Source organism: Maylandia zebra, linkage group LG9, assembly GCF_041146795.1.
Source record: "Maylandia zebra isolate NMK-2024a linkage group LG9, Mzebra_GT3a, whole genome shotgun sequence".
Lineage (NCBI taxonomy): Eukaryota > Metazoa > Chordata > Actinopteri > Cichliformes > Cichlidae > Maylandia > Maylandia zebra.
Window position 1 is genome coordinate 25024000 of NC_135175.1, and position 23195 is coordinate 25047194.

Genomic DNA, 23195 nt, shown 5'->3' on the forward strand with positions numbered 1-23195 from the left:
TACAACAGCCGGCATCTGAAATCTAAACTTTTAATGTTTTGAGTGGCACATGGAGTCACTTTAGCGTCCTGTACTGGTAGTTTGTGCCTTGCTTTGGCAAAAGAATGCTAGTGTGAAACGTCAATGTGCTAAATGGGGGTGTAAAGTTTTCAGTTTCTCTCCCTACAACTTGAGCCTCTACTCTAGATTTAAGGCTACTTGTAATGTTTTTGGTTTGGTGTGCATTTTGAACAGAAAACCTCGTAAGTAGTTTAAGCCTGAATCGAATATACACCACTGTATTGCAATTGTGCTTTATACTGCATGCTGAAATACACTTTGAGAACTCAAATCAGTTCAATGCTAAGCTAGTAAAACACCAGCTTCTAAGCAACAGCATATTTATGTACATTTAACATTAGCAGTGAAAGTTTAATATAGAAACAATAGATGGCGTTTACACAAGTTGCCAATTTTTATCTGAGTAACCCCAAAACTAAAATTCCAGAGAAATCCCAAATTTCTCCAGCTTAACATCAACAGCAACTTTAAAAATAAATGCTTGGCTTAAAGCCGTAAAGACCTCAAAACTACATGGCGACCAAATAAAAGACCAGGCTTAAGGTTTAAATACAGCACTTTTAATGATACAATGGGTTGATGGGTTTGTTCCTTAACATGGGAAGAACTGCAGGTTGGTGTGGACCAGGTGAAAATACATCGGCTCTCTAAAGTCCACCTCGTCTAAAAAGACATCTCTGGTTCACAGGTAAACCTGGAAATGTACTAAATCCAAGGGGCAACTGCTGGAGCTGAAACTAAGCCAGCAGGGAAACTGCAGTTCCTCTGGTGGCCACTTGAGGCTGGCTCCAGAAGGGAGTAGACTCCCATGTTAAAATAACTTGACAGCATTAAGAAGCATGTTTACAGCCTGGTAGAAAAACAAAAACATTTTTGGTCTCGGGGGTAGTTTCTTTCAAAAACTCATCCATCTAGGTATATAAGTAAGGGGTGTGACCACATAGATTGAAAGGCATCCCAATTGTTGTCTGCTAGGCCTCGTCCACTTTGTGCCGTTGGTGCCTTTCAGAGCATTTTTAATAGATCTCAATATCAGTTTGCTGTGTGGTAGAGACCATCCAAGAAGCTTCTCCTTCCATTTTGCCGAGTTAAATTCTAGTATTATTATCGTTAGTGTGTTACTCAGCACACCCATACTGTTTATGAACGCAGTGTGCCATATAAGGTAACTTCTGGCTTTGAGAAGCCAACATGGCACTGACTAAAACAGCGCCGAAGCTTGAAAAATACAGTCCAAAACCGGCGGCCATCTTCGTCCGTCTTTTATACTGCCTACGACTGAATCCAGTAACAGAATGATATCACATGACTCAAACTAAAAAGAAAAAAATTCAAGCTCATGAGGTTTTACAAGACACTGAACTGTGAACACAGGTTGTTGTGAGACTTCTAGCCTGTCAGAAAAATCAAGTTATTGCTAAGATGTCCTCTGGAGTTTCCCGTACTTGTCATTAATAGTGGCTTTTAACAACAGGATACATTTTGCGCAGTCCTGCTTTATATTAATAGTGGCTCTTCAAACCCTGAGGTGAGCGTCGTCGAACGCAGCACTCCACTCATTTCCAGTCATTGTTACACCATGCACAGAAAAAAGGTCAAAGGACTGTGGAGATGGCGTTGAGTTCACACACAGAGCATACATACAGTGAACAGTGTAACAAGGAGTAAATTAGTGACCTACAGTGAACCACAGGCGTTGATATTCCACCACACAGTAGCAGCAGGTAAACTGTAAAACAACCATAATACGAGTACACACAAAGCAAGCAAGGACAAAGAGTACATTAAATGACTTTTTTTTTTCTCTTTCTTCCATCTCGGGAAGAGTCAGTGGGAGACTTCCTGCCTCTTCAGTCAATTGTGGTGGTAAACAGGGATGCAAGACAAACAATGACATGACCTATTTCACATTCCATTTCATATTTGTCCTTTTCCCAGAAATATGAGCAGATAGTTATTTGAGGGCCGGTAAAATCAATACAGATAAAATTCAAACTCTACCACCCTGATGCTTAATCTGACAGGCAGAGAGCAATGGTACATGTTTTGTACAATAAAACATGTATGTACACTCACACACAAATATATATATTTACATACATATATACACAGTAACAGCATAAACATAGACTTTAAGGTAAGTGCTAGGGTTTTGAGAGTGGCTTCGTCACAGCCGTGCTATAGGGTTAAGATAATACTGGTAGAGGAAGAATACACACATTCTTTGTACAGCATGGATGAGGCATCCATGGCTAGATGAGCCTTCGTGGGGTTTCTTCTTGGTGTGTTGTTGTTTTTTTTCTTCTTTAGGACACTTGTCTTGTGACAAGAGGTGTTATGAGAGCTATTTACAGGACCTCCCAATTTAGGGACAGAGGTGTAGTGCAAGTCTTTCTGGCTGTCAGTCACTCAGGATGTGCACAAAAGACATGGGGAATACTCCTTTTCTTTCCGGATCTCCTTCAATGTGCCCGATCTGGAGGCAAAGCAAAGGAATATTGTGTGATTTTGTTTTTTTCTATTAGTTTAAACTGCGAGATGTTCAAAAGGTACAAGATACGCTTAGGCCACACTCACCCACCACTCCTGGTCCTCTTCCCCTGTTACTATAATCACCTCTCCTTCAACAAATGTCAGTTCGTCATCATTGTCAGCCTGGCAGTCGTAGATCGTCTTCACCCGCCGGGCTTTGTTCTTCCCCTGGACAGAAACAAACAGCAAAACCAGTTCAGTCCGACCACTCTGGCTTTGTGCGATTCATAACAGCACCATTACGCATTTAGAGTTTGCCATCTAGGCTTCGACATCATCACTCCCCACAAATACGTTACACCGAAAAAATGGGGAGTGATGATGAAATAAAAAGTCTGTCTGCGAAGTTCGTATCTGGGATGCTATATTTAAATTTACTTTAACTTTAATGGTGTCGGGGACAGCGCTGACCCAAGGTGACCGCTCTCCACATATTGGGATGGCGTCTCTGGAATATGACGAGTAGTAGTGAGGCGTGTTAATTAACTAGCCTGCAGGGTTTACTCCATTTATTAATAATAACGGAGATGTATTTAAATTTAGTATAACACAATGTGTCCAGACACATTTAACACAATAAAACAGATATTTTTTAAGAGTAACCATGTTTTTGTTGTAAGACTGAAATGTCCCCCGAGCATCTGGTGAGATCTGAACAAACCTTTGAAGACAGGAACAGTTTACAAAGACATGTTGCATAGGTGTCAAGTGGTGCTTCTTTTATATCCGATAGTCATGTACTGGCATAGAGCAATCCAGCTGATTTAGTGGAAAACACACCACAGCTGTACATTTTATCTCATGTTCATGCAAACTCTAATAGTTATCTTTGCATATGTAAATGCAGGCGTTGTAAATTAAGTCCATGCCATATCTGGCACATTGTATCAAACGCCTACACGCCTAACCTCAAATATGCTGTTTATCAACAAGTTTCGCACCAAACAAGAGGAAGTGACAGAGCAAATGTATATTCTGGGGTTTTACCAACAGATAAAAAGATCTGTAGGAGTGTTTTCACTGAGTTTATTAAATAAAAGCAGCTTCACTCAGAGGCAGAGTCAATGAGAGTCTCCACTGGGAACGAATTCAACCCATTTATACTCTAAAACTACAAATTATCTCAGACACAGAGGACAAAACATCCAGGATCTTAAGGTAGGTTTGTAACTTTTGTACTTTTCAATCTGAAAAAAAGACACAAGGTCCAGTCTGGATTATACGGTGACAAAAACAATGGCAAGTTTACCTGATATACTGTGAAGTGGCAGGCATTTAGGAATGCAGGAGTTTGTAGTGTGTTGATGTTAACAAATTTTGCATTGCGTTAACATTATTTGCATTAAGAAAGTCTATGCTGGAGGGACTTTTGCAATGATTAACATCTATATACGTGATAGCTGAAATATTATATATGAGTAAATATACAAAGACGTAAAAATGTGTATGTTTACACTGTTATTTCTTTTTTAAAAAGGAACCCTTAGAAATAATATGCGAGTCCATACCGTTGTGATCTTCCTTGGGAGGGGCACAGGTGTCTCTTGGGTGCCTGCAGGGGTCCCGTTGGTGTCTTCAGCAGACTGTTGAAATGGGGTCCCTATATTTGCCTGCTGATTAGGTGACGGCGAGTCTTGAGGCTGTGGGTGCGGTTGAGGTTGTGGTTGAGGATGAGTTTGAGGCGGAGGTGGAGGCTGTATTTGGGGCCTTGGCGTTGGCTCTCCGTGGAGCGGCCTGGGAGCAGACTCGACTGACCCAGGTTTTGGGGGGATGTCTGCAAGATGAGGCTTGGGAGGGAGGTCTTTGAGCTGGGGTTTAGGTGGTAGGTCACCCAGCTGAGGTTTGGGAGGGAGGTCGGAGAGCTGCGGCTTCGGAGGAAGGTCTCCAGGTTTAGGGGGGAGTTCCGACACCTGCGGTTTTGGGGGAAGGTCTCCCGGCTGAGGCCTCTCCACCAGAGGAACCTTCTGCGGGGTTTCAGCTGGCGGCGGAGACTTCTGGAAGACCTCTGGAGGAAGGCTAGGCTTATCCACAGACGGATGGTGTATGGTGTCAATCTTACGCAATGCCACTGGAGAGGTAACCGCATAGTGGCTCATTAATACCTTTTTAATTCAACTCCTTGCACTAAAAACACAAAATATCCAAACGTCTGTACCTTTCTGAGGTAGTTTGGGAAGAACCCTTGGACCAAGTGTAGACTTTGTGTTGCTTGAAGTAGAGCTAGAAAAAAAAAAGTGAAATAACTATATTTGAAAAAAACAAAAACAAAACTATTTCACAAAGAAGAGGCTTCAACATCCACACAGTTTCTGTCTGATACCTTTGCTGTTGAGGAATGCCTTCAAACTTGTTGGAAACAGGAGACATCTTAGTCACCGGAGGAGGGGTGGAGTCGCTTCCTAAAAATTAACATCGATGATGGCAATACGAGATTATTTAACACCATATTGGAGCGCTGGCCAAGAGATTAATTTAATATAAATATGGAAATAAATCAACATGCTGTGATGGTTAAAAACAACAAAAAAAACAATGAGGGAGGCGTCATCTGGCTGAGCTTTCCATGAGCCCCTCGTTATTTGGAAACAGGGGTTGTTGTGCAACTAAATACCATCTTTTTATTAGTGGTTGGGTTTAGAGTGTGCGTGTGTGAGAGACATGGGAACGTAGCCCCAATAACAGTAAAAATTTCCCTAAAGATATGACCACATGTAAAATATGATTGTTTTTTAAATCAAATCCACAGTTGTATAAGCATATTTGTCTCAATATGCACTTTAAAGCTATTCTGAATGGTGATTTGAGGATGTTCACAAAGTTGTGAATTAGATGGTTTATAATGCAACCATATGGAAGTTCTCTGTATATATTTAAACATACAGACTGTAGATAAAGGAACAGATTTTTGGTACCATTTGTAGTCAATTTGTAGTCCAAATGCTGTTGGCCAATCAGGATCTAGCGATCTTTGGTTGAACATATTTGCTGGAATACAATTTCAGAATCATCGATTAAACTCCACCAAAATCTGTCTTTTGTTAGCTTTTTAAAATTTAGCTGCTACTGTAAACAACAGCTCGGCCCGGGTAACATCTGGCTAAACCAGAAAACTGAAAAACTTCCCGCCAGAGGCTAACGACACGATTATTCTTTGATGTGGACTCGAACAGCTGGAGACATCGAGTCTAAATAGTCTAAGTGGTTGAAGCATCGTTGCTACACTGTAATGCTAAGTTTTTGTGGATTAATGCTTTCAGCGACAAAACATTTGGTTCTCCCATCTCCCCCAGTCTGTTGGGGCAGATGGCCTCTCTGAGGCTGTTTCTGCTGGAGGTTTCTTCCTGTTAAAAGGGAGTTTTTCCTCCCCACTATCGCCAAGTGTTTGCTTAAAGGGGGTCATCGGATTATGGAGTTGTTGGGGTCTTTGCTATAATATTTATACTATAAAGAGCCTTGACGTCACTGCTGTTGTGATTTAGAGCTATAAAATAAAACTTACTTGAATTATTTTATTTCTGTTATTTTCATGTTTTACTGGTTTTTACTTTCCTTTAAAAAACAAAAACAACAAACAAACAAGTGTTTTATATTCTATTGGTGTCTTTTAAATTGAAAGCACTATGTTGTTTTTTTAAAAGTGCTTACTAAATAAAGTTGGATTGGACTGGACATCCAGTAGATATTAACTACAAATTACTCGACAAATGCAGCTCTACAGAAATGTATAGGATGTGTAGAGGGACTGTTTATGGCTCTTCAGACTGCATAAGAGACAAAAATGGAAGAAACAGTTTGTGGAACTTAATAAACAAAAGTCAAAATACTAAAAAAAATCAGCTAAAATAAAAAAAATCTAAACTATGTCCACTTATTAGCTTTAAAAACACATTTTAAGGTGGTAATTATTCAATGGAGTCTACCTCCGGTGGGATACATGACCTATGAATCTCTGGGTAAGAGCGTATGAACTCAAAACGCTCTGGAAAAACCTAGAAGTGGACGCAGAGTTAACATTCGGTTTTTCCTCTCCTAAGTGAAATTAACTTAAAAAATGAACAAAACTTCTCTGGAGAATCGTGATCTTCTATCTTCAGACTGGAACCACACGCCTGAGTGAAACCAGCCCTACTGTTACAGAACGTGTGCTTGCATCTCACCCCCGGTTACGCCCCCTTTACTGTGTGGACTGTGAGAGAGTGGGCTGGGTGGGTCGGACAGGGTGCGTTTGTGTCCAGGAGGGGGGGGCGGCGGTCTCTTCTTGGACAGGGTGGAGCTGCCTCCTGGTGTGAGTGAAGAGGGAGGGCCGGATGGGGGAGGAGCTGGAGGAGCGATACATAAGACACATGAGGTGATGAAGCCCACCAAAAAGATAAACAAATAAAAAAAATGACAGGTAAAGGAGATAAAGGAGAGGATAATGAGGAGGAGACAAGTTAATGCAAGTAAAACAATATTGTTTGAACATATAAATACACACAGGAGTGTCTGGACGGGGACTTTTATTTTTTAAATACGCCTGCCTTTATCTACTGGGACTCCAAAGCAGTCACTGGTCACCAGTACAGAGAAGAGTAGGGTGAAAGCAGCTAATAGAGAGCTCAGCCAGAGAGGAATCAGCTGTGGTTAGGAGTTTACAGCCCATGGATGGTGGGAAAATAGAATTTAAAAAAATCACATAGGCAATAAATAATTAAAAGCTTGCCTATGTGGTGCCGTTATTCACTTAAATAAATGCCACCACCCCGTAAAAGTGAGCTGTAAAAGGAAGAAACAACTGAGGGACAACTGTATGTGGGGCACACAGCCGAGTAAGGAGGGAGAACATAAAACCAGGATATTCACTGATGTATGGTCGAGTGCCAGCCAGTGTGGCGTAGTGCGAATGAGAGCCAAGGAATGCCAAGTGTGGAGCTGAAAGAATAGAGAAACAAAAAAGAGAAAGAAAACAGAGCGAGATGAGGAGTGTGGGAGAGAATCTACAGTATGTCAGTCTTATAAAAGAGCTGCTCCCACACGCTGTAAAATAACAAGATGAAATCTTATCAGTGGCAAGCAAAGCAAAAAAAAGAAGAAAAAAAAGAAGAGGAGAAACGGTGTGAAGCCGCCCCCCGGGGAGCCAGCTCTTCAGCACCCACTGAGAGAGAGGGAGAAAGAGAGAGCGCCGCCAATGAAGGGTTAGCGTGATATTCTCAATGCATCTATGATGTTTTCCCTCTTAATCTTATTTTTGCATAAAATGACTTGTTTCCAGTGCCGTTCTGGTTATTTACGGGTAGCTGAACCTGTGAGAAATATTAATGCTCATTCTTCAGGGACATTTAGGAGGACAGGAACTAAAAAGATCAAAGCACAGTTCACATGAGAAGACGTCTCTGACACAGCCGCAGGCGTTGTCCCTTAAGCATCATAAACACTGGACCGACTGACCAATCATATTGTGACGATCAAGGATAAAAACACTACAACGTGGCTGAAGCGATAAAGGCTAATTATAGATAAGGTTATGGTGGACTTTCACCCGTGACACTGGGATTTGTGACCAACAGGAAACCAAAAGTAAATGTGGAATTATTAATCTTCTGTTTGTTAGACATAATGGGCAAAGTTCAGCCGGGTTTAAGCAAAGATTATGGTTTCAAAAACAACATTTCCCCGTGCGCAGGAATTTTTTCTCAGGCGTAAAGCTCTGACATTACAAAAGCACGACCGGTCAGTTCTGATTATGATGTTTTGGGGACAACACTGACAGAAATATCAGATCGCAGAGGGGAAGAGGAAGAGAGGAAGATACTTGGTACCTACGAGCATTTGTCATCGCTTTTCCAAAGATAAAAATGTGAGAAAAAAAATGCTAAAATTAATATGAATGGAAAAATTGTGTTTGTATAGCTTAGTACGCTCATCTGTACTCTTAAGCAAAGGGAGCAAACATACCTAATATAAAGCTGCATTAGCTATTAGCTACTATCCCCAGCTACTAAACCAATAACAAGCACTGCTTGAACTTCTGTGATATGCTCATAGTTATGTATAACAGCCAAAGACTGTGGCTGCTGTACGGGAGAGAGGCGTTACATCACATCCTCTAACTGAGCTGTGTGGGTGAATGACTTTTGAGGACTTCAAAAAGTCATATTGTGAAAATGAGAGAGAACTCTAGTTTCCATCTCTGCTGTCAGAGATCAGACGTCCAAACATTTTAGGGAATTCATCCATCACTCTGTGTTAACGTGAGCTTTTTTTTTTGAGCCACCGTAGAGATATCTAAAAAAAAAAAATAAAAAAAATAAAATTAAGGTCTTAGTTCAAGTAGTTTTCCAGATGACGGGGTTTTTAAATTGCCCTTTAAAACTGATGCTAGAAGATAAAACTCCCTTTTCCTTTAATTCATTTCATTTTTAAGGAAACTAATGAGTTCAGGGGCCTGAAAATTTGCATAATTCCTGTTAAGATGTGTTGGCTGGAGAAGCAAACACATCTTTGCTGGAGAAGCAAACACAGAAGTAGATTAATACTGTAATCTACTTCTGTGTGAAATTTAGTATCCATAGTATTAAAAAAAATTCATATTTTGATTCAACGTCTCACATTTTTATGTAATAATTTCTCTCCTTTTTACACACTGGGTGCTTGTTGTGCTACTGTGGAAAGCAGGCTTAGCCAAGGGTCACCAGAAAGAGGTTAATTTGAACTGGAAACAAGTGAAATTTCACACCCCTTTGCTTTAGGAAAAATAAGATTTGAATGCTATGCGATGGATTAAATGACTGTTAAGATGGATGCTGGCAGAGTTAAGCTTATGCAGTGTTTTCAGAGAAAGCTAGTACAGGTCCACAGGGGGAGGAGTGTTATTTTTAATTCCAATATTGCAGAGACAGCACGCCCACAGTACACTCTGTGGATACTTTGCCCAGGCTAACGATTAAGTAAGTGTGTATCCTCCTTTGCCACCTTGCCCTCTGCTACAGCCGTGTTTTCCTGAACGTTTACAGTGTAAGCAATCTTAATGACACCCGCTTCCCGCCCTCTGATCTGTGTGCTGACAAATTGCATACCACTGCAGGGTGTGGAAACTGACTGACAGCACAAAGAAGGAACTTTCCATTAAAGTCATTTACAAAGCATTCCCACAAACCTTATCCTGACTGCAAATAATCAAACATTAACAGACATAATAAAGTCATTTCCACAGGCCATCTTTCCTCCACAGTTATCAGCCACAGCAGAGCATGCATACAACCTTTAGACCATTTGCATCACAGGCTGACATTTGCAAAAGGAGATATTAGCAGAATGTGACCTCCTGAATTTATTCGAGCTAGAGCCTGATAAAACTGAATGCGGTCGGAAAACCGATGCAGGCTCAAAGCCGCTCGGAGCAGCTAGGTCTGACCTTTGCCCTGGTTCCTGGGTGGCAGCGGCGGCCCGTCGGCCACCGGGGAGGAGCTGAGGTCGGTGGAGGCGCTGTACATCTGGTTAGTAAAGGCGCTGTAGGAGAGACGCTGCTGCTTGTCCCTCTGGCTGATGAAGCCCGGCAGGGAGAGCTTGTCGTGGGGTGAGAGGCTGGAGGAGTGGCAGAAGCTCTGAGGCCTCGGGGAGCGGTCCTTCTTGATGGGACTGGGCTGCAGAAGGACACATGACAGATGAGACCAAGCTGACATCAGTCACTGTAACCTGAGCATAGACGCGATAAAAGATCGATGCAGCTTTCACCCAATGCAGAAATGCCCCAAACCTGCATTCTTTACAGTGGCCAGCAGGTGGAGACTCCTCTGTTTACAAGCAGACGTCTAGATTTTTGGTAAAAAGCCCCTCAGCTCGTTTCCAAACATTTCCATGATGATTTTATGAGCTCACCTGCTAGTTTCAGGTCATAATTATTAAAATATGTTTTTTGTCAACTGTAAATAATTCTAAGAGTCATAAAGGAGGATTATACAGAATATACTCACTGGCTAACCACTTACCAATCACAAAATTCCTCTGTAATACTACAGAACTGATGCTGCGACAAAAAAATTACACATTTGTGCTTTAAGATGACTAAAATATACATGCCATCAGTAATGCTGAACCTCTAGTATTATTTTTGGTGATGTTCAAGGGAGCTTTTACACTTTATTTTGAAATGCTTTTAAGACAGAGATGACAAATAACTGTTGGCCCGGGGACCAGAACCGGGTCATTAAAGAGTCTGATCTGAACCGGTGAATGCTTTTTTAAACTACACAAAGATAAATACTAGAAACCATCAAAAACACACAAATTTAGGTGGGTTTTCAACATAAATTACAATTTCATATTTTATTCAACAGGAAAAATGGAACATTTTCTTCGAATTAACAGAAAATTGCAGTTTTTTTATATTAGGAAAGTTTACAGATTAATTTCTTAGGCTGAACGGTACCCAGCCATGCTGATTTACTAGAATGACATATCTGTGTAATGACCTTAGGTTGGCCAAATACTGAAATCCAGAAATGTGGACATTTTCAGAACGTACTTAGACTTCTTAACCCCAAAAAAATGTTTTCTTTATAGATTATCATCAGTCTGGCTCATTTAAGGTCAAATTTATCTGCATGTGACCCACGTATGTACTAAAATGAGCTTCACAGCCGTGCTCTACATATATGAATCTATGGGGAAGTTCTTTTTTTGGTGATGTGGAGGCGACAACAACAACAATAAAGCACAAAGCCAGACAGCCAGTGGGCTGCAGAGGAAATCTGAACAGTCATATCTGACCTTCAGCCTCACTCATAACCAGATTCCTTGTTAAATTCGGCATCGTGCTCAGACCTTATCGTCGAGGTCGTCGTCGCTCTCGTCCATCTCCTCCAGTCGGAGGCTCCACTCGTACTCCACGTGGATGTGCGGGTTGAACTTCCCCTCTGCGGCCTGCACGAGCTGACACACACACAAACAAATCCGTTAACTCAAACTGCAGCTCTACACAAACAGATCATTACGGCTACGAGACAGAGAAGGTGGATCAAAACTGGCTGCTAATTAAAGCCCCCAAAAAACTATGAATGGGAAGAAGAAGCAGCGCAATAAGAAATAATGAGGCAGCGTAAAGAGACTAATGTCACAGGTTAGACTGAGTCAGAGCCACAGTGAGTGCTGAGCATCAGTCATCATTCTTTTCTAGACGGCAGTAATTATCCAGTTTGTGAACACAAAAAACAACAGCAGTTTTTAAAAAATGTATTATTATTATTTATTTTTCTTCTCAAACAGTAAGATTTTAAAGATGTTATTTACTTTTCCCCACACGTGTACCTTCAATAATAATAATCCACAGCTTTGCCCACCCAGTCAATAACACCCATTATCCTAACAGTCACTGATTTGGCTTTATTATTTACTTCTTTTCTCTTGTCTGGCACATCGTTAAACTAAAAAAACCCTGAGACTTGGAGATTTAACTGCTCTCTGCAGCCACTGATGATGCACAGGACACAAACATGAACATCTGGAGGTTGTATAGAGATGGAGATTTTACAGATATATGGTATTAACTCAGGGGGAGAAGGTATGTTAAAAAAAGGAGGGGGCAGGAAAAATATTGAATTAAATTTATTTGTAAAAGGGGCAAATGTGAGGAATAGATATGAGGGATTTTGAAAATTGTTTAAATATAAAATAAGGCACAGAAATATGAAACTGCAACACAACTGCTAAACAAATTTATCAGAGGAAAAAAACGTAGCTAAAGTAACAGTTCAACATGATTTTTTTTAGATAATAGTTTCTATTTATTTAATTTTTATTTATGTTTCAGTCTTTCATTTATTTTTACAAATAACTGGAATTAAAATTATCTTCTTTATTGAGGCACCAGACCTGAAATTCTACCATAACACAGAAAATTTGTTTGCTTGTAAATTCCTGCTACATGATTGCAACTAAAACTGGCACACAGATATATTTTAGGCCCCTGCAGGTTCTCATGATGTCATCATTTTGCCTAGCAACCACCTAGCAACAGGCAAAAATGACCCATTTGTAATGTTTAAGCACCTGCAACACCTCATAAAAGCATCGCATCAGATTAATTTCACAACAAAACATTTTATTTAGAGAAAAATATTATTTTTCATTACTGCAAACTGTGACATTTACACTATCAATACTCAGCCTATGAAGTGAAGTTCACTGTATTTACAAGTTTAATGTCAAATCAACAGCTGACTATAAATGCGCTGTGAAGGTGTGGAGATGAGATTTCAAATCAGCTTTTTTCCAGGATGTTACAGACTTTTAAAAATGTGCAAGCACATTTGTAAAGAAAGCTAACGTACGAAATCCCTTTCTACTGCATGGGTGCATATTCAGACAAAGTGTTGCATGCCAGTTTGTCATTATATACTTCATATGGCGGTGGGCAGTGTCTGGATGATAAGTGGTCGTGGTCCCTTAATCATACGAAGAGGTAAATACACTTTGTTGTGTATGATCACACAGCGAGTCCAATATTTATCTTTATTCATATAAACAAGATAACTCCATACTTTTTTTTTACTTTTCTCAGTGTGATTAAAAATATCAGCTTACCAAATCCACAAATAGACCAAATAACACTGCAGCATGGGCACGCACTAGTAAAATACACACATGCTGCACACTATCTGGCTCTAAATTAATGATTTGATGTCAGTACAGAGGATGATTTCACCTTTTATACTGTCTACCTGTCGGGAAAGGTGCGGGTGAAATAGACTGAAGTCCCCTCGGCTTACCACTAATTACATCTGAGGACATAAGGACTTATGTGTGACACAAAGATCAATAACTTAGATCGTCTATATGTGCTCGAGCTAATAGCCAATAATCTTAATCACAGATATAATTCAAGTACAAATCTAGTTAATATGTAAATAAAATGTTGTTATAGGCACATTTTCCTGTAACAATAAAAGATTTGTCCAACTGTGTTTATTTTTCAGAGATTCCAAACAGCATTTAAAGTGTTTTTCTGTCTTCTTTGCTCATATGACTGTTAATAACAAACATATATCAACCATTACTTCCACTCTGCTGCTGCTACCGCCCGCAGCTGGAGAGACCTCTGACTGCCATCTAGTGTTCTCACTAAACTGCCCGGTAACTGATGAACACCCTTTATGTGGCTGTGTGTATGTTTGGGGGAGGACGGGGGGTTTGTGTAATGTTTCTGGGCCTTTAATGATCTACTAAGATGTCCAGCTGGTCGGTCCTATACTTACTGCCTCCTCACACTGAGTGTTCCTCAGTCGCCTGGCAACGTCCAGCGCCGTCTCTCCATTCTGATTGGCTGAAAGGGCGAGGACGGACAATCAACAGTTAGGAGTCTGATAGGTGATGGCATTAACTGGAGGACGAAGCTCGGCGTGTGACTCACTGATGTCGGTGGCAGGCTTGCCCCTCAGGAGTAACTTGAGGCACTCTGGCTTTTCGTACATGCAGCAGTAATGCAGGGCGGTGTTCCCCCACTCCGTCTGCTTATCCAGGTTACCGCTGAGTTAGGAAAAAAACAAAAACAAGACTCGCGCAGTGAGGTCACATGCCTGAGGGTGTTTTCCACAGTCGTGCAGCTTTAGGTTAATATGTTATTGCTCAGGATTTTGAGGTTTAGCATGAAAGAAGAGGATTGGAAACAGCACATTAGACGTCTTGAGTAGAGGTGAGACATTAAATCATTCAAGAAAAACTACAAACTACAGCTAATGGCACAGTAGCAATCTTTAGATCTTCTGCAATTCCCATGAAGGCAACAAAAAAAAATATTAAAAGACAAGTCCTAGACATGGGTTTAATTAATGAGGGGGTCTCAGTTCAGCAGTGGAGACTGTGTGCAGTTGGAGCAGTGGTGGGTAAACAATTGAAAGGAGAGGAATAAATTAAGGCAGAGAACAAGTGCTTGACCCATTTCTGTTTGCCTTGTGGGAATCTGAGCTGAGCTGAGCCGCGTGAAGCTTTTCCTCTGCACTGCTTTATTAGACTAGAGCACAGAAAGTGACTCGCAGCAGACAGACGGATCAAATTTAATACAGGGTGTTTACACCAAGCTGTGCTGTTTTATACACAATTTTACTCCAAAGTACTCGCGCGTGTTTTTATGAAAGTTGAACAGCTCTTTGCACTCCTCCTGAGCCAAGCTGAATGCACGCAGCTGCATTTTCTAAAAGGTTTAGCAGCTCTTTAAAAAACAAAATGTACCTGTTCTGCACGAGGAAGTCCACCAAGTGCAGGGAGGTCTGGTCAGCAGTCCGTACAGAGTAATGCAGTGCAGTCTCTCCAGCTTCCTGCAGGGGGCCATCAAACACAGCAAAGACTCAGTGGGGCGATCTTGGGGAGCATCCATTCTGTATTCTCTCTCTGTCTGCGACTCTTTCAGCATTTAAACAAGCTGCAGTAAACAAAATGGCTCCTAAAAATAATACTTCTGCAGGCCTGATGCCGGCTTTTGTCCATTCCTGGGAGTCTCTTGCTTTTATTTCATCTGCCTTGCAGCACCAAAGCTGGATCTAGGTGGTGGTGTTTTAGATTCAGCATTAAAGATGGAGGTAAAGGCGAAACATATGGAGCTAACGCTTAAATTTAGTGGATCTGTTGGCATCTGAGAGGGGGTCGGATTTAATCACGCACTGCTGTCACGCTGTCTGTGTTTTGAGTTGGGGGTGGGAAGTCACGGTGCAGCCCTTTGGATGCACTGACAGCAGCAGATCAGATATCGGTGAGTCAGACTTCACAGCGCGTTCAGCAGCACCACCCCCCCACTCTCCGTCACCAGACGATATCCTCTTTTATTCCTCTGCAGCATTGTGCACTTAATTTTTCATTAGGGAACGACCGTGTTCGGGTTATAAAACCTTGACCCATTTACGTCAGATTAAGTCTTATCACGCATGTTGTTCACGGTACTGTATCCTCACCAGACACTGCTTGTTATTCAACTTTCATTTTTGCCTAAAAACAGCAAAAAGGCAAGAGAACAAAAGCGAGAGGGGGAAAAAAACCCAAAACAAGCTGAACCACAAAATAAAAAACAGACGCATGAACTGAGCCGCTACAGATGTCGCCATCTAAATATATGTGGACCCAAAACACATGATGCCCTGCAATGTGGTGGAGGTTTGCTGGCTATCACCACCTGCTGGAGAAGTTAACCCGGATGACTCAGAATTTTCCAACTGTTACACCCATTTCTAACTGCCAAATAATTCACCAGCTGGCAAGAACGTGTCAGCAGCGGTGGTGTTGCTGGGAAGAAACCACACATGAGGATGAAACCACTGCAGGAACACGCACAGAGCACTGACCAGGCGGCTTCTGAGCGTCGCAGTCTGCACGTGTTATGATTCCAGGCATGTTTTTGCATAGTCCTGTCAGGAGAAGCGGACAGCTCTGGCTTCAAGTGTTCATGTTTGAATTCATTTGAGCTCCTCAAGCCATTTAATGGTTTAATTACTGCCCATTTCCATACAGGGTTCATTCATGTGCTTTTTTTCTTGATTATTTGTGATTTCTGCTCGCTGTATGACCCTCTACTGGCCTTTTAAACTTTTAACCCTGTGGCTGATTTTGGCTTAGAGTTACCTGACAGTGTGATCTGTAGCTGGCTACAGAGAAGCGAGGTGTCGTCAGAGTTGGATATAATGTTTTGCTTTACTGGCATAAATGGTCCCCATCTGTAAAGATGCACTTTTTAAGGCACAATTTTATGATCTTCAGCAAATTGTTTTAGGCGTGCAATTTTATGTGTAGTGCTATTACAAAGCAGATGTGGTGTTTTACTCTCTTATAATCACAAGATTACGCTTCTCCATTTTCTTTCCGCATTGCATCACTTTGGGGAGATGTTCTAGGCAGCAAGTTGAAGGGAAATATGACTGAAAATTATTCTATTTCTTTTTTTTTCTTCCATAACATATAGTTAATAAAGCCTGGACTTCATTGTTGATCCATTTTCTGGGCTATGTTCCACTTTTAGAGCCTTTTCTTTAACAGTACGTTGTGTACACCAGAGCTTTTGTTGCCAATAAAAAGTTTCTCTTCTGCCCTGTAGGACCTATAAAAAGTCCTATAATTTAGGTTTCTGCAAACTTTGATAGTCTACAGTTCCTAAACTGTGGACACACAATAAAAGAGAGATTTCCTTCAAGTTAAACAAATAACTAAAAAGTTTCAAAAAACATGACTTATTATAGAATTTCCCAGAGGTACCTACCCAAGGGATTAATAAAGTTCTATCTATCTATAAGACTAAGAAAACTGTTGGACAAATCTAACACCGTCAGTCTTTAAAAGCACTAATGTTTATTTTTCGATTCACCTCTACTGACATTGATTTCGACACCATAAAAAATAAATGTTTGAAACAAAATTATCTTATCGTGTTTTTAACTTTGGATAAATCAGACCTTTAGATGTCTCTTTGACTCACCGGTCCTGCCTCTGGAAGCGGCTCCATAAGCTCCACCCCCTCCGCATAGACCTGAATAAGTGCCAGCAGGTCCCTGGACTGAACCGCCTCAAACAACTCGATCATTTTAGCTGCCGCAGACGTGCACGTCTTCCTCGCGTACTTGTGGTCCACATACTTGGCGTTGATGAACTCCTTCCTCACTGTCCTGTGGACAAAATGTCAAAAAAAAAAAAAGTTAGAGAGTTGAGTTGAGAGATAAAGATTTGTTTATATATAAAACTTACATGTCACTGGAGGGAGTGGGCTTTGGTGATGGGGAGGGGAGGTTTCCCTCCATGATCTCATTGAAGCTACTGTTCCCTACATTCTTGGCCAGCTGTGGGAGAAAGAAGGGAAACATCAGCAACCAAAGAAAGACATATGATGTATCCCTGCAGCTTTACAGATTAAAATTGGCTCCATCCTGTCTTCACAATACTCTTTCATGATTCCTCATATTTCAGGTGAAAACAGTGAAGGGTGTGCCTCGAAAATAAGATCAGTTCCCTCGACAGGCCGTTTGTCTGACTCACCAAGAGTTCTGAGGTTCCTAACTTGTCGAGCTCCATGGACTGGATGCGGGAAATGTGGACTCCCATCTCTCGGTGGATGCCAGAGCACTCGATGCAGGTGAGGATCCCCAGGTTGGTGGACAGCCACTTTGGGTCTATAGACAACAGTGTAATACAAGTTATTACGGCTACAGGAGGCTGATATATAAACAGGTGGTGATTTGACCTCCTACAGTGGGGATGTCAAACTCATTTTACATTGTGGGCCACATATACAGCCCGCTTTGATCTTAAGTTGACCAAATCAAAGAAACTCTCCTTTCTTCCAGTCTAAATTTTAAGTATGTATTTATTTCCTGAGACATTTTAATACAAAAAGTGCAATTTTAACAATAAATATCAGTTTTTCTAAATGATAAAGAAATGCTGCTTTAAAAACAATGTTTTCACTGTGCACATACTGTGTAAAAAAAAAAACAACAACAACCCCCAAACAAACAGAAACCTTTAGATGACTTTTATTTATTACTTAATTACTTCTGTATAGTATGAATAGCAATGAGGTAGGTCTTCAGCCATCAGTAAAAATTTTGTAAAATGTATGAAAATACAGTTTGAAGTCCAAACTTTATGCGCTCATTCACATTTTCCAGTACCATCTAGTGGTTTGGATTAGAGTCTTTGCCGGGACAATTCTGGGCGCCGGGCCTTATGTTTGACAACCCTATCCGACAGCATCGAGGGCTCAGCTGATAAACCTCCCCACATGTAGCAAATCTTACATGCAGCATGCAGTTTTATTTCCTTTTTAAATTGCTGCTGCCCTGCAATCTGCTTTGCAACCCACCTCCGCTACAGATGCCTCTTTTCAAGCTCTTCCTGACTTCTTATATAACTGATGCCTGTTCTGTATTGCGTTATGCTTGCCGCACTAGTCACTGGCCGCAAGCACTGTGACTTTAAAACCGCCACAAAAGCATTTATAGTGATGCTTGAGGCGTGCTTGACTCTGATGACACAAAAGAAGAAGTTGAAACAGGAAACAAAGCGATTGCTTAGGTTTTTTTCTTCCTCCACAGAATGTCTCATCTTTTCTAACTGATGCAACACTCTCTCCCTCAGTTTTCTGGAAATATCTGTGGTCCTGCATTAACACTGAAATGCATGTAAAGCCAGACCATTCGTAAGGGTAACAGCACTAAGCATAAACTGCCAGTTAGGCTTTGCATGTCCACATGTACCATATCCTCAAATCACTGCAACAGAAAACAACCATCTTGTGAATAAACTAGCCCTGATTGAGCTGCTAAACCACAGCTTATTTTTCCACTATATTCATTGACTTTATTTATTAATGCATCACCACTGCAAAGCACAAAGGCGCACGCGCACGCGCACAGAGATCCTCGAAACCTCCAGAGACTGAGCGACTTTGCTGACTGATGTTCTGATGCAATCCGGGGGAATTAAGGAAGCTTTAAACTGTGACCTCAGTGATGCTGATGCTGTGAGGCGAGGGGTGCTGCTCTGTCTGAAGCTGACAAGTTAACACCAGAGGAGGCTGGTGGAAATGATAGAGACAGCCCAATAACCCGGTGAGTCATGCACACAAACACAGACTGCAGGAAGGCACGTGCACACATTTACACAACACAATTAACAGATGCATTGTGAATTTATGGGTCCTCTATAGCTGATTAATGCTATCTTACAGATGAATTTCCAGTCAGAGCATCGAATGAGCAGCAGAGGGAACAACGAGGTGACCTTTGAAAGTCATAAAAAGGTCCTTCAACCACCAAATTAATTTTATGTGTTGAGGAAAGGGAAGCATGGGCGTCACCTTCTCGGTCAGATAAAGGAAAACAACAGGAATCAGATGCTTAAATCCACATCTGGAACATGTGTTATGCCAAAGCCATGTATATGAACGGATGCAGCAACAAGAGAGCAGACATGACAAATTACCTCCGCTCTCTGAGGACCGCAGGGGTCGACGAAGCGTGTGTGACTTATGTAACATCGTGATGTAATGATGTTGTTTCTCAAAGCCCAGAAATGTTTTTTTTTTCTCCCCCAAGAGATAAAGTCCACCGCCCCAGTACTCTGCAAGCTGCTGTGTGTGTTTATATAGACAGAGTGGAGTGTGTGGATGCAAGCCTGTGTGTGCTGAGAGTCAGAGGGTCTGAGTGTCCACGGCACTCCTGAGTGCTGACTCTTTGCTTTCTAATGTGAGGGGGAGTATCGGGATAGAGCTGCGCCCTGAATGCTAACAACACCAGCATGCGCGCACACACACTGCAGTGTAGCTCGCTCAGCAACCATCTAACTGAAGGACACGGAGTTCAAGGCAGCGGTGACATTGTAAAGCTACCGAGACAGGAGAGCGGCTTTAAATAAAACATGGTCCACATTTAAATGGACTCACGCAGCTCCACAAACACACCTGCAGCTCCACAGTCGCAGCAGACTTCATTGCCCGGCATGCGCAGCACGTCTTCTATGATGGCTTTGGTGAGGTCCTCTAATCCGTCCTCCCCTCCGCTGCTCTGCTCGCCACGAAACGCCATGTTTAATGCCTCCTCCTTGCTGTTGGTCAGCACCGAGATCCAACTGCAAGAGGGAACATTGTTAGAGACATTACAAACAATAAAATAAAGTTTTACTTTATTGAGATAAAAACAGCTAGGGGTAAAGTTAAGGAGAGCAATTCAGCATAGCATCATTTTGTGATAAAATGTCAGGAAAGCGCCCATCACAGGTTCTTAAAGCCTTCGGTGACCTTTTATCTTGTCTAAATGCATCAAAATCACAAAAATACACAGAAAAGCAGCAACAGGGACGCTAAAAGGAGGGATTATGTTGCATTTTTGCTTTACAAAGATGCTAAAACACACAAATATTTGCCCATTCTTTGGTTTCTTCGAAAAGGTTAAAGAGGAACCAGTGCACCCACGCAGGCCTGTGGCCGTTACAACGAGGCGGGCGTACAAACACGACCTCCTGCATTTCACTACACAAAGCACAATCTGCACACACGCAGCCGATCACAGCCCTTCCTCTGTCACTGCCACTCAATCCCCTCTCAGAGCAGACAGACAGTGGGCACACAAACCGATGCATTCGATTGTCTGTTTATTTCCATGTGTGGAAAAACAAGATATTTTAATCCACTAATGCGTAGGTGTGCAGATGCCAGGCCAAAAGTGTTTGCGTGTTTGCTTACAATATGCATTATAATATGCTGCCGGCCTAATTGCGGAAGAGCGTGATTACGTGAAGCGAGCGCCCTATGAAACACTAAATATTTGAAGGGAACTACAAAGAAGACGACGCCATCGCCGACACCACTGCAGTTGGAATTGCGTGACGGAAGGAGCAGAGCAGAGCCGCGAGTGGCATCCCAAAGGACTACAAGCAACATGAAGTGTTCAAGCAGGACTGAGCGAAGAGGCAAAGCCACAGCGAGGCTGGAAGAAAGTTTCCACCATCAGAGGAAGAACAGCCACAGCATCACAGAGTGGCAGATCGACAGTATTCAGACTCGGGTTTGTTTTCAGTCCTCTGTGTTTATGAGTGATTCGGCTCCGGGGGAATCACATCTTATGTCCAACAACGCCATCACAACACTGCATTCAACTGTTTTTGTTTATCTGTACGCAACTGCTGATCTCATCCCAGCTCCTGTTTGTTGGGCAAGCTATTAAAAAGCCTGTAAAGCATGAAAACAAAAATCACCAAAATATAATTTTTTTTAAATGGAGTTTTAATTGAACCTTGTGACAATTTTTTTTTAAAAAATAATTAAATATTAAACAAATATCTGGCTTTTAAAAGAATACTTTATTGCTTAAACGTGTATTATATTAACAGGGTTAATAGTTTCATTAAAAATCACATACGTACGTTGACAATCGATTAATCCCAGTTTCTCAGTTCTATTCTTTCATTGTTATTTGTGTTTTATTTTATTATTTTAGTGTTGTGGCCTTTGTTTTAAGTTAAAGTAGGGTTGCTTTGAGCTTCGAGAAGTGAAGGCCTTTAAACACTGGTCGTGTAAAATCTGGGTGAATTTTTCATGCTTTAAAAATATTTTTCTGACTCATTTTTAAGTCCGCCGCTCACACTGACCGCGTACTTTCACTGGATGAATCTGTGATATTTATTCTTTCAGTAGACGCTCGGTCTTTCAGATTTTCACATGAGTATAAACAGATCTGACCAATCAGACCAGCGCATTTGGCAACAAGTGCGCTTGTAGTTCAAAACACATACCAGTACTTTTCTAAACATATTTATTTACTTAAATCAAAATCTGATCCATAATCCGTCAAGCAAACAGGAAAACTCGTGCATTCATCATCCTGTGACTTATTCTCACAAACTGACAAAGCTAGTTTCACTTGAAATTTCTGGAAAATTGAGGCGGCCGGTTTCCACAACACGATGACAAATTAGCGACGTTACATGGTTACCGCAGACACCAAAAAACGACTGTTGCACAGTTTAACGTGCCTGCAGCTGCTTTACTCTGACCAACCAGCCTTAATTTACAAATTTAACTTTCTGTTCGTCCTCCCACATGGTAAAAGCAAAGCCGTGTCTTTGTGACATATTAATTATTCAAATTTCACATGAATGCAGACGGCATACTCTGCACTGCAGAACTGCTCCTGTAACTCAAAAAACACAACGTACAGGCTTTTATATAGTTCCCAAAAATTATCTAACGCTTGTTTTTTTAGCCACAATGACGACTAAATTTGTCCTCATGGAGTCTGACTACACAGACAACTCGCCAATTAACAATATGACTTCTTGTGTCATAAATACGATTCGACTTCAACAGAAACGGCAAAAGTGAACAACGCTAAGGCACTTTTTTATATCACACCTCCTTATTTTTCATGTGCAGTCACTATAACACTGCTGTAAAACGAATTTAAACCCGTTAAGTGTGTGAAAGGATCTCTTAAATAGGTAGCACAACCGTGGTTATTCCTGTGTATGTGTGTCTGCTCGTGCGTGAGGGTATGGGGAAGCAACAGTATGAAGTTACAGCGACCTGAATTACTCCAGACCACCAATCCCACTGCCATCCTCGCTGCCACAGAGTCGCAGCCTCACTGCTCTCTACAAAGTGAAAAACACTTCCTGTGCTCAAGAGTGACAATGAAGCGACACACCAGCGACTAACCGGCGTCCAATTAATGAAAAACCTTTAGCTGACAGCTAAAGACACCTTTAGCGAGATCACACATAGAAGAATAAATGGGTGTGTAGACTGAGGCGAAGTGGTGTCAGACTGATTCAAACAGCGATAACAAGCAGAACGAGGATCATGTGTCTGTCGTTACCCTGAAGTACTCACATGACAAACTCCTGCTCATCCTCGGCCTGGAAATGATACGTCCGGTTATCTGCAAACAATAAACGGTGGAGTTAAAAAATGCAAATGTCTACTTTTGCATTTATGATAGCCAGCATGCAGCAAACGATTCTAACGCTTATCTGTGTTCTTAATACACTATTATACAAAGAAAACTGCATGTGGAGTTTCCACAGGTCCTTTTACAAGAGGCAACTCTCATCATATTACAAGTGTTTGTCACAGAGCCATTCAGGCATGCGTTAAAGTG

The 23195-nt window shown here is 41.5% G+C and overlaps 1 protein-coding gene across 4 annotated transcripts in view; it reads right to left on the bottom strand.

Moving 5' to 3' along the window:
* Window positions 1-598: 598 nt before the first annotated feature.
* The window catches only part of asap1b (ArfGAP with SH3 domain, ankyrin repeat and PH domain 1b), an 85821-nt gene continuing 63224 nt past the window's right edge, over window positions 599-23195 (bottom strand). The window contains exons 13-29 of one of the 4 annotated variants that reach the window (XM_024803749.2): window positions 22928-22976; window positions 20003-20169; window positions 17578-17711; window positions 17290-17381; window positions 17024-17210; window positions 14797-14882; window positions 13979-14094; window positions 13824-13891; window positions 11395-11502; window positions 9986-10214; window positions 7435-7503; window positions 6750-6911; window positions 4913-4991; window positions 4748-4812; window positions 4101-4660; window positions 2638-2760; window positions 599-2536 (exon numbers count right to left, since the gene is read on the bottom strand). In XM_024803749.2, the coding sequence (XP_024659517.1) occupies window positions 2462-2536; window positions 2638-2760; window positions 4101-4660; window positions 4748-4812; window positions 4913-4991; window positions 6750-6911; window positions 7435-7503; window positions 9986-10214; window positions 11395-11502; window positions 13824-13891; window positions 13979-14094; window positions 14797-14882; window positions 17024-17210; window positions 17290-17381; window positions 17578-17711; window positions 20003-20169; window positions 22928-22976 (2369 nt within the window). In that variant the 3' untranslated portion in view covers window positions 599-2461. The remainder of the gene's footprint in view (window positions 2537-2637; window positions 2761-4100; window positions 4661-4747; window positions 4813-4912; window positions 4992-6749; window positions 6912-7434; window positions 7504-9985; window positions 10215-11394; window positions 11503-13823; window positions 13892-13978; window positions 14095-14796; window positions 14883-17023; window positions 17211-17289; window positions 17382-17577; window positions 17712-20002; window positions 20170-22927; window positions 22977-23195) is intronic. The other 3 variants (XM_076888215.1, XM_076888216.1, XM_024803753.2) reach the window with 3 other exon arrangements.